This window comes from Nyctibius grandis, chromosome 4, assembly GCF_013368605.1.
Source record: "Nyctibius grandis isolate bNycGra1 chromosome 4, bNycGra1.pri, whole genome shotgun sequence".
NCBI classification, from domain to species: Eukaryota; Metazoa; Chordata; class Aves; order Nyctibiiformes; family Nyctibiidae; genus Nyctibius; species Nyctibius grandis.
Window position 1 is genome coordinate 57,790,757 of NC_090661.1, and position 14,666 is coordinate 57,805,422.

Genomic DNA, 14,666 nt, shown 5'->3' on the forward strand with positions numbered 1-14,666 from the left:
TGAGCTTAAATCACTTGAACATCTTTAAAGGGGAAAAAAATAGTGGGAATGTTGTAAGAGTGACTTTGTTTCAGTGTGTATATATATGACAAGATCTGTAATTAGATCTGCAGTGTTACTGTAGTTGTCTTACTGTGTCATGATGATCAGGGTCTTAAAAAATACTACTAGCTTGGTCTAAGTTCATGACCTGTGATTCTGCTGTTTTATCAATAGGATTCTAATTTTGGGAAAATTAAATAACCTCGTAAAGGAATGGATACGGGAAATCAGTGAAAGCAAGGTATGGATGTATTTTACATGAAAATGCTCATACTAAGACTGCTATAGGGAGATAATTCAAAAATATGTTCCCAGTCTAAATGGGATGAATCTTAGATTTGGGGGTCAAATTTGATCGAATTGGAAAAACAAATACCACCTTTGTGTAGCTTCTTTTGTTTCCAGGCAGCATCACCCCTTCAAAGTAGAACCTTGTCAAAGAAAGAAACTGATAAATATTGGAAAAAGTCATGGTAGTTGTAATAGTAATTTTCAGTTGTTCCCTCTTCTCCCTAAGTAGAAATATAGCTTGACTTTTTGTCAAAATACATATATATATATATATATATTGCTATGTTAATTATATGCTTAGATTGTTTGGCTTTGTGAACCAGCACTAGATCTTAAAATGGACTTCTTGCAGCTTTATGATCTGTGGTCTTTTTCTTTAATGACAGTCCTGTAATGTTATTTTGTAGACTTTAATAATGATAGTAATGCTTTTGTCAGGTTATAGTCCCCCCCTACCCCTACACACACTTTTTTTGAATTATTATAGACTTGCAAAAATGTAAAGATGGAAGTGGCTTTTTTAGGGGTAAAAACCTAATATTTTTTAAGCTATTTCGCTTTGAGAATATTTAGAAGTGTATTTCTTCTGTACACTTCTCTTATGAAATGGGAATTTATATATGAACAAGATTATTGGCAGGGATGACCCTGCTATATATGTGTTGATCCTTGAAAACAAAATAGTGAGAGTATCTTGACTGGTGTTGGATTGGAAACTACTGAAGTTAAACCAATATACATTGCAAAATAATTCATTTTCGATTTGTTTATATCTTTTGCTGTATAACCGCTAATGTAGGCCTTCAGATTGTAACAATGCATCCTGTTATGAAAAGGTAGCTGTCTTTGCCTACGGTACTGTGGATTCAAGAGTTTTTTGAAGATATAAATCTAGGAACTTTAGTAGATGTACCTGAACATTTTTAACATAAAATAAATACCTCTCCCAAAACCAAACTTTTATTTTAAATATGTAGTATGGGTCTCTGAAAGTAATTTAATAAATGCTGATCCTGTAAATAGTATTTTTCTGTTGCTCTAAATTTGAATCCATCATCAATTTCTAAGTCAGTGTGAAATGTGTGAGTATTGAGCAAAATGTGTTTAATATCCGTAATATTTTAAAGTTGTTGCCCCTGAAGTGTAGAACTGCTGGAACAATTACCAAGTTTGAGCAGCAGTGCGTAATGTAGATGAAATGTTACAAATAGTTCCCAAGTGGCAAACTTACCTCTGTCTTTTCTGTAAATACTAAGATGATTATTTCAGTAGTAACTACACTTTAACATAGATTTTGTGGAATATTTTTCCTTTTGTTTTAAAATAAATTCTGTGTGTCGTTATAACTTGTTAAGGTAAAAATAACCAATTTTATTTGCTCCATTTAGAATCTTCCACAGTCTGTAATAGAAAATGTTGGAGGAAAAATTTTTACATTTGGATCCTATAGATTAGGGGTTCATACAAAAGGTAACATTTATTTTTATTATAAAAACTCATGTGTTTGAGCTAATGATGTATCTGTAAATGTTACACTTAAGTAACAAAAACTTGCTGTCTTTTGGGTGATGCTAGGGTTTTTTTTTTCTTTTTGTCAGCCATCTCCAGTTTCCATTCTAAATAAAAGAAATATGTTCCTGTATTATGTTTTTGTCATGGGTTGGAAAACAGACAAAAAAGTTGGAAATTGTTTAAAAATAGAGGAAGTTGTATACTTTACTTCTCATGGTTTGTTCTTTGAAAATTACTACAAATGTTCTACAATTGAAAGAAGAATGTCTGTATGTATTCAGTATGCTTAATCACAATGAACATACTTTTTTTTCCATTTGGTATTCCGAAAGAAAAGCCATTCCACAGGAGGAGAAACTAAATTTTCCTGTTTGATTTTAAAAAAAAAATTTCTGGGTATTGCTGGCATTTCATATGTGTGAAGTGTGAATAACTTGTGCTAATAAACAATTTCAGGTGCTGATATTGATGCCCTATGTGTTGCACCAAGACATGTTGAACGAAGTGATTTTTTCACATCGTTTTATGAAAAACTGAAACAACAGGAAGAAGTAAAAGATCTGAGGGTATGTGAACTCTGATACAGCTAGCTGAACTGATGATGCTGAAAAGTTAATAGTGAAAGACGATGCATTGAATAACTAAATATAACTTCACTGTTAGGCTTTGCTGCAGATTAACTAAAAATCTACTGCAAGCCTTATCACCATAGTGGAAATAAATAGAGATTCTTCCAAATTTTCTCTATTCCCACTTAATAGGGACGCTTATTTAAAAATCTAGATGGCAGAATGATCTCCTAGCATGTGTGTTAGTTTTGCAAAATTTCTGCTTGCTCTCTAGCAGCAGGCAGATGCAAATGTGTTAGCTTGAAAAGGGTCAGGACGAAACTTGTGTGTGTTTAATGAAGGTTTTAAAGTATACTGTTATGCTGCTGTTTTCATAGTTTTGTGCTTATATAATCGATTACAGTGGTTGATACTAACTAAACTTTCTATATTGGCTGTCAGCTGTGCATTTGAAAATGGAAGTTATGTTTTTAGTGTGCCTCATTACTAGATGCTTGTGCAAGATTTTTAGCATATAAAGATGAAGATTTCCCTTGTAGGAATGGAAGACATACTGGTATACAATATTTTGTTTCTATTATACCTAAATGACAAGCCTCTTTGGGCTGGTCTAGCTAGAGGCCTCTCTAGCTGGCTCTACTGGTGGGAGCTTTAATCTCAGTGTTCGCTCAGTGTAAATTTTCTCTGCTGCAATTTTTTTTTTTTTTTTTTTTTTTTTTAGATGAAGGTAGTTGGTGGCAGGTCTTAAACTTTGTTTGATTTAGTCCTGCTCCCACAAAATAAATGGAACTGTCTCTGCAGCATTCTTCTGCTCTATGCATCCTGTAGTTGGTAACTGCCAGGGTGGTGCAAACATCTAGTAGTAGTACTATATGCACTGAAACAGCTGGTTTGAATGCTTTATTATCTAAATGTGTTTAGTAATCTGTAAATCCACATGCTATAATTCAGAGAATTCTGATTTCCAGATAACTTTGAGTTAGAGTTCATAACAAGCTAATGTAGTTGATTTAGCAGCAAGGTAGATCAATGTACACTATTCAGTGTAGCTCCGTAGTGATGCAAATAACTTTTAGGTCAGGGTGTCAAAACACTTTTAAATCATTCTAGCTAGGTCAATAAAGTTTGTACATCCCCATCTTTAGGGAACCTAGACTTAATGGTTGCTCCTGTGAGTGAGTCTGAGAGACTTGCGGACTTCATATTTTGCTTAGGATCCATCCTGCCAATGAGTAACATTAAGGTAACCTTAACTAAGGGTATGTGCATAGAGCAGTGTTGTCTTTTCCTCTTGTTAAGAACTGGAACACTCTTAGAGCTGTGTTTAGTCTCTGGAAGTTCCTAACAGTTCTTATTTGGAGGTATGCAGTGTTCTTTGCTTTTATAAAAACAGTGCCCTGCAGATCTGCATTTAGTTCAGTTGCTCAGTTCAGGAAGGTGATATTCCTAGCTGATTGCAGAGTAGACATCAAGTTCCATAGTTTTGTCATGGATACTGTTTGTCAAGGTACCTTCTTAATGACCACATTTCGAAAAGATGCTCGAACTTTGGAGACTGGTGACTTGCAACTGGTTTAGGTGAAGTCAGACTGCATAGTTACGCAGTTGTCTCCTTGTCATTTCTCATAAAATACTGACTGCAGAAACAATAGAAGTAAGAGGCCTCTTAGAGTAAAAGTCCCCATAGGTTGGCCTTAGAATACTTAGAGATGCTGTGAGGAGTAAAAGATGCTTGATCATGTGCTACATATAGTGCAAAAGAGAGTTGGACCTTGAGCAACATCATCAGAGCTGGTTGGTATGAGTTTGGCTTATAATTAACATCTAGACAGCTGTAGCACGTAGTAGAGCTTACTGCATAAATCCTCAATGGTGGAGAAAAGACATTGCTGACAAAAACAGGCATTTCATCGTGATTGTTTAGACTTGCTAGCTATTGCTTGTGAATGTTCTTCTCTATACTGAAAATAAAATACAACTTTTTTTCCCCCCCAGGCTGTTGAAGAAGCTTTTGTCCCAGTTATTAAACTTTGTTTTGATGGAATAGAGGTAAAGATCATCTTTTATTTTATTTTGGTAGAACGTGGTTAAAACAAAGTTTTCAAGATCTCCGTAACTCATGTAGTATTCATTAAGATGAATGCTGTTAAAGTGACTCTCCTAAGTTCTTACCCAAGTGCTTGACAACAGTCCTCAGTTGTGTAATTTAAAGTGGGACTTTGACTGAAATGAGTCTTCCTTAATGTACTTAAAGCTGCGTGTAGAATATCTCCCTGTTCTTTTTTTTACGCACTGCTGCCCACTTGTAATGAGTAGTTTACTGACCTGTAGAGTAAGAATATTGGCATTATTAAGACTTAACATTTAATAGAAAATATATTCATAAATAATGTGGCTTCAGTCATTTTTTGTCTGCTAATGATTAACTGTCCAAACCTTAAATTCAGATTTGCTTCAATACCTTATACTATAGGAAGCTGTGTGATCTTTGATCAGTTTTCAGAAATGTACTGCTGAAGGCAAACTGGGTATCCCCTTTGTCCTGATCTGTTTGGGTGTGTGTAAACACATGGCCAAAACAATGGTTTTGGTGCCTGTAGCCTGACGGATTAGCTGTCTTGGAGTGATGAACTTGCTTAACTTGATTTTTACTGTTTTGGCAGAAGTTGCTGAGAAAAAAGGAACTTTCAAAAGATACTCTGTTAATTGTTCTCGGACTGTTCTATAGTCAACATGCCACCTTTTCGTGGTAACAAGACAAAAACATACGAACTGTTCATACACACAGTTCATTGAACCTGTAGCTGGATTATGTCAATCAGTAACTGATGGGTATGAGAAGGGTACTTCACAGTGGGGAAAGAATTCCCATGCTAATCTTCTGACACATGAGATGATTTGAAGAGCTGTAGTATTGTACACAAGACTAGACAGTTCCTTCTCTCCCAGTCTGAGTTAATTCTCTGCCTTGTGATTATAATGGTCATTAGTTAGGGTACTGTCAATTTCTGAGTCTCAGGAAGACGAACCACCCCCTTTGTCCTCATCCATCCAGCTTTACTTATTTGTATTCTCACTGACATTTGTGTCAGTTGACATTTAGGCAGAGGGATGTATTTTCTCCAAATGAGAGAAATGTGCTACCATGCAGTAAGGTAGCATATGACTTTGCATCTCTGTCAGCCATTTTTTTACTGCCCATATACAGTTGGGTATTAGGAACATTTTCGTGGAGAATCTTTTTTCTGTTTATATAGCTTAAGTGTTCATTCGAAATACTGAAACTTGCCATAGGCATCCTCTGGTTAGTCTGGTTTTTGTATGTTTTTTTCAATCATTTACATTTAACCCAGTGTTGTCTCTCCTTTTTTAAAAAATGAAATTAAAAATATAAGCCTAAATAGGGAAATAAAAGTATTATCTGCTATAAGAGTAATAGTATCTTGCTCCAAGATGATAATTTATGATGGGCTCTAAATGGCTTAGGTTTATGACTGACTCTTTTTATATATATGAGTTGTTAGGCCACAATTTGTGATGGTTGTGTTTGTGCCCAGTATGTCAGTATCAGAAGATTTTAATTTAATTTTCCTTTTCCTAATCCAGGCAAAAGGTGTCAGAAGTTATTCTCTCTGTAAAGAAAACCTTAGAACTGAGGAAAAGGATTTTACTTTTGTGGTGATCCTGTCAGTTAAACTTAAGTTTCTGCCAATACCAGTTTTTACATATGCATTTTATGTTTTTGCTTAAAATAAACAAGAACCTTCTTGATTTTTTTTTTTTGTTGTTGTTCCTGTAGAAGACTGATTCCCTGTCCCCTCCCCTCAAAAAAACCATGATACAGGACAGGCTGTTCATTTGTTGATTTGAAAAATCCTTTTATTGTCAATGAACTTTGAATCTTTAGAGGTGCTAGACCTTATAGAGGTCAGAATAGAACTTCAAGCTGAAGTTAATTTTGAACTTGTTTTACGTTGAAAAGCAGTACTTTCGACTTAAGTAGAAACTTCTACTTGTACTACAGAATATTGTTAAGACCATCTATTAAAGACTTTGAAATCAAAAGTGCACTGAATACTTCTGAAATTACTTTTCTTTGGAGAAGTGCTTCATAGTTGGAAGGAAGTTTTAAGCACCTATGAAAAGTTCTTCATTTTAAGATATCTTCAGCTTTGTTTTATCTGAAATAATTTTCATGTAACTAAAACGGTTTTGTTCTTGGTGCAATGGCACTACGTATTTCATCATCTTGTAGGTGAAGTGCTGTCAGTTTATGATGATTAAAAGCCTCATCTGGTGAAGGGGGCTTGCTGACTAGCAGACCGGCTGCTGATACACACTTTATGTTCTCATCATACTGACTGACTGATACGTAATCTAAGACTGGAAAGGCAAACTGATTTCTCTACTCTGTGTAATGTCCTTGCTGTGTATGGGACAATGTAAAACCTTAGTTCAGTGCTGAATAGTATCTTAGACGTTCTTGACCTAGAAAAGCTATGATGTCAAACTATTGCAGAAGTAATAGCAAAGAAATTTGACATAATTTCAGAATTTATACAGACTTACACACTTGCTCAGTATCTTGCTGGATTTTCAGAACTTCCTGTTTTCTGTAATCAGGTATGTAGACTTTTCATAGATACTGATCCTATACAGAGGCAACTAGTTGCATTTGTGCTTTACAGTGCTGGATGGGAAAGGTCTCCTACCTTTTCTGTAATTCAGTGATATTTTTGAGAATATTTAGGTTAAAACTAGGTTATGTTTTCACAACTTGCTCTGACATAGTAGAATTTTGTATTCTGGACTTAGAAGTGGTGCTTGTCCTCAAACGATTATTTACATTAACAGTCGAACATAGTTTTTATGTGTGTGCTGGTTCTGTATTGATCTTAATGTGTATTTTATCTTCTTGGAAAAGGAGCCATAAGATAGGTGAAGCATCTGAAAGTGTTTCTTTTAATGTCTGTGAAGGGTGTTAGCATGTATTGTTTAAAGAGATACTTTGTACTAGGAAGACTGCTGTTCTTAGTAAACGTGATGAAAATGGGTTACAGAATTAATTCTACAGAAGAAAGAACAGTTTTCTAATGTCTTATATCTTTTTTTTTAAGATTGATATTTTGTTTGCAAGATTAGCACTGCAAACTATTCCTGAGGACTTAGACCTACGAGACGACAGCCTACTTAAAAATTTAGACATTAGATGCATACGAAGTCTTAATGGTATGTATATACAGTTTTGCATATAAATGTATCGTCTAATCTGTTAATAGGTATCCTAGATTGTTTGATACAGTAGTTTAGTTGTGGATTTGACTCAAAATATAGCAACTCCGTATGTGGAAGTGAAGCCATAGCCAGTTTTATGTATCTTTTTGGAGATAAGGGTTGTTTCTTGTTGGCCAGATTTTTATAAAATTTTTTCTTTTATTTGGGTAGTAAGTGGTGCTGTCTGGAAATTAATGGGACTTGCAAGACTTCCGTGTGGAGCACAGTCTATTTCTATAAATAAATATGTGTGCATGTTTTCTAATTTGTATGTGTTTTAATATGCGTGAACATACATGAAATTGCTTCAGTGATAAATTTGGGATATAAAAATCTGTCAGTTTGAGGTCAGGTCTTTAGTAGGTTATCAGCTTGTGTAAGCCTTAACTTTTCTGTAATACCGCAGCTTAAAAAATTGTTATATATTATACAAGACGGTAGGAGCTTCAGCCTGTATGTGACTTGGCGGGGAAGAGGAGGATGTGATATATCATTGACTTCTGTTATGAGCTGAAAACTTGATAGTTTGAGATTACCAGAGCAACTTGCACTGCTTTGTGAAATTGGCATTTGTGCAGACTCTAGAGTTCATACTTGCCTATTACTTGCTTTGAAAGGAAATCCTAGTCTTAGATAATACTATTTTCCTGCAACCAGCTCTCTGCAACTACTTAGTGACTATGAGAAACCGTGCTTATTCTTGATTTAAAAAAAAAAATCAAGCGGTTAATATTATCATCTGTAATGTTATTCTTAAACCTGAAAATATTGCATCAAAGCAATGATACAACTCATATGTCTAAAACCTATTCTTTTTAGCCTGTCTCATAAATTCAAACAGCTTTGACCTATGACTTCCAGATTTTCTGTAGGTCCGTGAAGACATGCTTTTTTAAATTTGTCTGCATGTTCTATGATACACTGCATGTAATACCATAACAGCAGAACTTCAAAATTTTATTTTCTTAAACAGTTTATACAGTTCATTAATAACAGAAAATCAAGCAACAGTCCAAAACTATGACTATGTGTGCATGAATTGTTTTCCTGAGTGCTGCTGTAAAACAGTAAAAAAGAAAAAAAAATCATATGAAAATAATGTTAAGCTTTCTAATTTAAAACAAAAGTGATCAAAATACAAAATGAGTTTCCAACGTGCTGATCTAAAATGTTTGATAGCTTTGAAGGTGAGGGAGGGTAAGCCAGCAAAAAACTTTGGAGGCAGGAAGCATAATGGATTCTTTCTTTTGGCAGGTTGCCGGGTAACCGATGAAATTCTGCATCTAGTACCAAACATTGACAACTTTAGGTTAACACTGAGAGCTATCAAACTGTGGGCAAAACGTAAGCAGTTTTATTCCAAAATTTGTGACGTTTTCATTAACTCTTATGGTTTCTGATAACACTCTCCTTTTGTCTCTTTCCTTCTCAATCCACAGGCCACAACATCTATTCCAATATACTAGGTTTCCTTGGCGGTGTTTCCTGGGCTATGCTAGTCGCAAGAACTTGCCAGCTTTATCCAAATGCAACAGCATCAACTCTTGTACATAAATTTTTCTTGGTATTTTCTAAATGGTATGTTTGTTTTTTTTAATTTAGATTACACTAAAATAAAATTGTTTGCAGACACTAAATTTTAGTCCTGTTTTTATGATACCATTTTCAGCTGTTACCAGATTAAGAGGGTAGTTATAAGCATTGTTCTTGCTGCCAGAAAGGTGTTAGCTTAAGGTTTTCGGTAAGCCATCCAACATGTCTTGTTCTTAAAGTATCCAAAACAAAACCACTCAGTTTTTAATTAAAATTTTCTTAAGTATTTGTCATAACTCAACATTACTTTTGAGGTAAAATACTTACATAGTGCAAAATCAGAGCAGACACCTCAAAATTTAGTCATGTAACATTCAGATACTGGGATAATGGCAAAAGGAGCTATGTCAGTATCTGTTTTAGGCACATAGCTTAAATGCAGTTCAGGAGAACCAGTGGCAAAAGTGTGGTTTTTAATCTTGTCAGTGTAGAGAGGTAGGTGTTTTGGAATTACATGTGGTTTTGGGCTCCTGAGCTAGTTACCTCAGAAAGATGGTTTGAATAACTCTGGGAGTAATTGGGAACGTTCCAAGTAAATTTAGAATGAATGGGACAAAAGTGTACTTTGCAGATTGCAAATGGACACTGTTTTTCTTGAAAGAGCATGTCTGGATACCTGTGTTATTCATGAGACATTGAGAGATTTAAGAATCATTGTACCAAGTTGTTGCTTTACTTTAAGTATAGTGTCTGTCCTTAATGTGAAGATAATTTGCACAGTTTCACTGTCTTGAATCCATAGGCTTTATAGCCTCTTTGAGGTACCTAGTGTTTAATAATACCATGCCACACTGAGCTAATAGAGGAAAATTGGTTGCAAGCTCTGTTTAATGTGTTCCTTATACTGGTGTCCATTTTATATGTGCATAGCATAGGACCATTAATGAATAAATACCAACAGATTAAGTGACTTCTACTCTTTATAGGAAGGTAACTTTACTCTCAGGAGTAGAGACGACTTGAAGAACGGAAGTGTTACTCTTCCTTTTTTTTTTTTTTTTTGCGTTTCATTCAGCGTGGTTTCTTTTTGTCTTGATTGGATTTTTTTTTTAATCCGTATGCTTTGTAATGATACTATAATGCTGTAATCATGCTGGCTGTTTCTTCTGTAGTTTGTCCATGAAACAGCTAGCTTGAAGATGGACCCAGTGTCAATCTTCATAGACAAATTTCTCTTTGATAGGTATATTTCAAGAATTTAGAGTTTACTTTAGTTAACTAAACCAGTGGTTATAAAGCTCCAAGACTACAGAAAAGTCATTGTTCTGATGCCCTGGAGAAGCTAATTACAGCTGTACTGTAGTTCAGCAATACAGCTTATTTAAACAACCCCAGTAGGACCAGCTTAATCTTGAGGAAATGATGCTATACCTTGAGAGCGGAGTTAAGAAGGATCGCATTCAAAAGTATTGTTTGTTGGACATACGTGGTTATATCCAATAGTCTTACTCAGTGCTACACTCTTTTTGAACAGGGAATGGCCAAATCCAGTGCTATTGAAACAGCCAGAAGAATGCAATCTTAATTTGCCTGTATGGGACCCAAGGGTTAGTGTATTATTTTTTCCCCTATAAGTCACACTGTACAATAAATTCAGATGTGTAAAGAATCCTAGGTGAACTTCATTTTGGGTTTATTAAACTTAATATTTTGGTATTATGTCTCTTTTATAAGTAACCTCTACTTCTGAGTATGGAACAAAGCTTAATTTTGTAAACTGACAGCTCGAGGCACACTTGCTAAACAATGTACTTTTTACTCCCAACTTTTGCAATAAGTGATCTTAATAAATATTCAGTGCAATTAGATACATGCCTTAAAGCAATCCGTTTTTGAAAAACTGCTTATCTTAAAACAATTTGCTTCTGACTTAAAACCAGTTACTTTTGCAAGTATATTGAATTCAGTGCAACAGTCACAGCTGGATAGGTTTGGTTCCATATAGCTGTAGTACTGTCTTTTCATCTTGGACCACAGAAGATTGTAACTTGAATTCTTAAGTTGTTTTGTATATTATTTATAATATTTGATCTCTATCTTTGCAGTACTTGTTAAGGACATTGAACATTAATGTCCTTCAGGCAGTCAATAAAACACCTTGCAGCAGAAGCACAGCTCGCATTCTGAGGTTGCAGTAGGGCATAGCGTGAATGTGCTCAGTGCTGTTTTGTCAATTTTAGAATAGTGTTCACCTAACCTTTTTGTTGAATAGTGTAAGCACCAGATGTTGAGTTGTATGCCCTTTTGTCTTCAAATCTGTTTTTCTCGTTGACAAAAGTCCACGTTTAAATAATGTGAGACAGTTGAAAAGTGTTCTTGAGTCTTACTGTTACTTCTGGGATAAGGGGTTTAAGGTCAGAGTGTGATGGGAATTATGTTGTAGTAGCTAAACAAAGTGGGGTAAGTTAGTGACAGGGTTTTATCTTTACCATCTACAGGATTGCTACCTGAATGCTATTTTAAATGTATTTTGCATGTGTGTGTTTTGTCCCTTCTTTTTTGTTTCCCTGTGTGTTGCTTAATAAAAGATATGTTAATGCAAGTGATGCTTCTGTTGGGTTGCCTAGAGCCTCTCGTCTTAATCTGGCTCTTTATTTTCAATAGTGTTACAAAAATAAAGTATAAAATATTTTTTTCAAGGTCTAAAGACAGTCATTCTTCTGAAGGTGCTTATGTGGTGACAAGGTATCCTTGTTTTGACGTGATCACAAGCTAATTTCTATTGAGAGAAATTGTTCTGTTCAGTTTGTATTTCTGGACTTAGAAATGCCTACAGGCTGATCTTGATGTGCTGACAGGTTACAGCCCTCCCACGTCACTGTGGTTCAGAATAATGTCCTTTGTGAAAGCATTATCCTTGTTTTCTAAACTTGCTCTGAACTATTGGTAAATTTACTTGGTCTGCAAACTAAGATCTCTTAGAACTTAAGACCTGATTGTAGTGACGGGAAAAAATCCAAATTTGTGAACTTGTGTGTATGCTTGAAGAAAACTGATTGGCTGTTGTTGTATATAGGTAAACCCCAGTGATAGGTACCATCTTATGCCTATAATTACACCAGCATACCCACAGCAGAACTCTACCTACAATGTGTCCGTTTCCACACGGATGGTCATGGTTGAGGAATTTAAACAAGGTAAGTATTATCTTATACTCTCTCTATAAATGTATTCAAACAGATTTAAAATAGTTCCATTGTGGGTACACTTTATGAGGGGGGAGGTGGGAGGGTGTTAAATAGCTTCTTGACATGAGACTTTCTTCTGAGGGAGGTAGAACTTGGTGTGTTATGCTTGTGTGGCTTAAAGTTCCAAATTCAGTGGAGACTTCTGCAGATCTGGCCTTGACTCTTAGAAACTGAGGGTAATTAATTAGAATGCCTTGTGCTCTGAAAATGAGAATTGATGGTACAATCTTTTTTTTTTTCGTTTGTTTATTTTAGTGGCTTTAGATTGTGTCCTGCCACGTGGAAGATTAGTGTAGTAATCCCACTTGATAGCTGTTTCTAGGCATAATATAAGACGATATACTTGCTCAGAGATAGGTCCTCTAGATTTATACTAGTAATCTGCTTGGATAATTACAGTAGATAAGAAAACATGTTGTCAAAACAAAGAGTAGACTTGATGCAGAGGGCAACTGCCAGTAGCTGTCTCAGGCAAAGCAGTAGCTTATTGTCTCACTGTTTCTTTGCCTTGTACAATGCCTTGCACAAGCGATGATTCAAGGACTTTAAGGAAAAAAAAAAAAATCTCTGTCTTCTTTGAACTGAGCAGTTACTGTGGCATACATAAGATATTAAATTGAGCTGTGTTACACTGCAAAGCAAAAATATGTGAAATCATCAGTATGATTAATTAACATACATTTCTAAATGTATTTTATTGAGGTTCTTTTTAATAATATAATTTGTATGACTAATGACTGCTTAAGATATGACTGGAATATACAGCTTGTTGATAAATTCCTTTGAATTTGAAGGGGGCAAAATAATTTGTAGTAACCTTTGCTAAGTTAATAAGCTGTTTTTTACTCTCGGTACTAAACTGTATTTAAAAAAAGAAGTTTAAATGTGTTTTTATAATTTAGGTCTTGCTATCACAGATGAAATTTTGCTGAGTAAGGCAGAGTGGTCCAAACTTTTTGAAGCTCCAAACTTCTTTCAAAAGTACAAGTATGTATTTTATGGCATGGCAGAATATTTTAAGTTTTATCAGTTAAAATATCTAATGATGCTCTGTAGCACAGGATCTTAAATATACATACATTAGACTTCCAAAGTGTTCTGTTAGGATTTTTCTATGCAGAGGGGGGGAGTGAATGCACTATTGTCCTTTCTCTTAGGAAATGAATAATTTCCTCAGATACTTTTATTTGTCCACATATTTAGAATGTCACCAGTTTAACTATACAATTAGTATGCTACCAATAACACTGAAGACATATCAGCTGGTTTGACTAACAGACATGTTCTTTAGTGGTGTCAGTAAGCATTCTAAAAATGGGTCTTGCCTCCCAGGAAACAAGATATTAAAAGAACTAATTTTGAAGGTCAATATTTAAGATGAATACGTACTTGAAACTGTGTATTTTCTTCTGTCAATATAGTCAACAGTTCACTCTGATAATAAAAGATATTTTTGCAATTGTGTTGACTAACTGCCAGATGTACTAGTTATTACTATTTTTTTTTTTTTATTAAAGCTTAAGGCTTTTGGATCTTTATTAATACACTTTCACACCTAGTTTCTCTAATTTTGAAATGTCTCTAAGGGAAACACTTCACACTTTACATTTTTAGGGTTTCTAGTAATATGCTTGCGGGGCAGAAGCTTGTTAAATGTATATGGACTTTCTGAAAGTTGTATTTTTATAATAAATATGGATTATTAAAATATGGACTACATCTTCTTTGCCCTCAGTTGAAATTGGAGACCCATTTTTCTTGAATCAAGATCAAATATATTTTACACTTGTTTCTGTGTTGGGTGGTTGGTTGGTTATGTACTAATCTAAAGAAGATTGAAATATACAGTTCCCCCATTAAAAGAAACTGATGACCTTCATAATGTGTCTGTGTTTTGTTTCTATATCTTTTGCATGATAAAAGCTTTAAAACATTTGGATGGCTTTTAGGTTGTACCTTGGAGATTAAGTTTGAAAACACTTAAAAGAGCACTATTAAGTTATGTTATTTTTTTTAAGTTAAAAATGGCCTGCAGACAAATCAGTTTCTGCTCAAAAGGTTGCTAATAAGTTCCCTAGTTTCTTTCAAAACTAGGAAGAAATAGGAAATATTAAATGTCATTTGAAATAATCTCCATTTTAATATAGTTTTTTTTTGTGTACCAGCTTTAGCCATTTTATCAGTTTTAGCAATAAAA

General features: G+C 34.6%; 1 protein-coding gene across 4 annotated transcripts in view; it reads left to right on the forward strand.

Moving 5' to 3' along the window:
* PAPOLA (poly(A) polymerase alpha) overlaps positions 1–14,666 on the forward strand; it is a 45,994-nt gene that overhangs the window by 11,013 nt on the left and 20,315 nt on the right. For all 4 annotated transcript variants that reach the window (XM_068398580.1, XM_068398581.1, XM_068398582.1 and 1 more), the window contains exons 3-12: positions 217–283; positions 1,722–1,803; positions 2,302–2,411; positions 4,410–4,463; positions 7,532–7,643; positions 8,943–9,032; positions 9,128–9,266; positions 10,756–10,828; positions 12,298–12,418; positions 13,372–13,456. In XM_068398580.1, the coding sequence (XP_068254681.1) occupies positions 217–283; positions 1,722–1,803; positions 2,302–2,411; positions 4,410–4,463; positions 7,532–7,643; positions 8,943–9,032; positions 9,128–9,266; positions 10,756–10,828; positions 12,298–12,418; positions 13,372–13,456 (933 nt within the window). The remainder of the gene's footprint in view (positions 1–216; positions 284–1,721; positions 1,804–2,301; positions 2,412–4,409; positions 4,464–7,531; positions 7,644–8,942; positions 9,033–9,127; positions 9,267–10,755; positions 10,829–12,297; positions 12,419–13,371; positions 13,457–14,666) is intronic.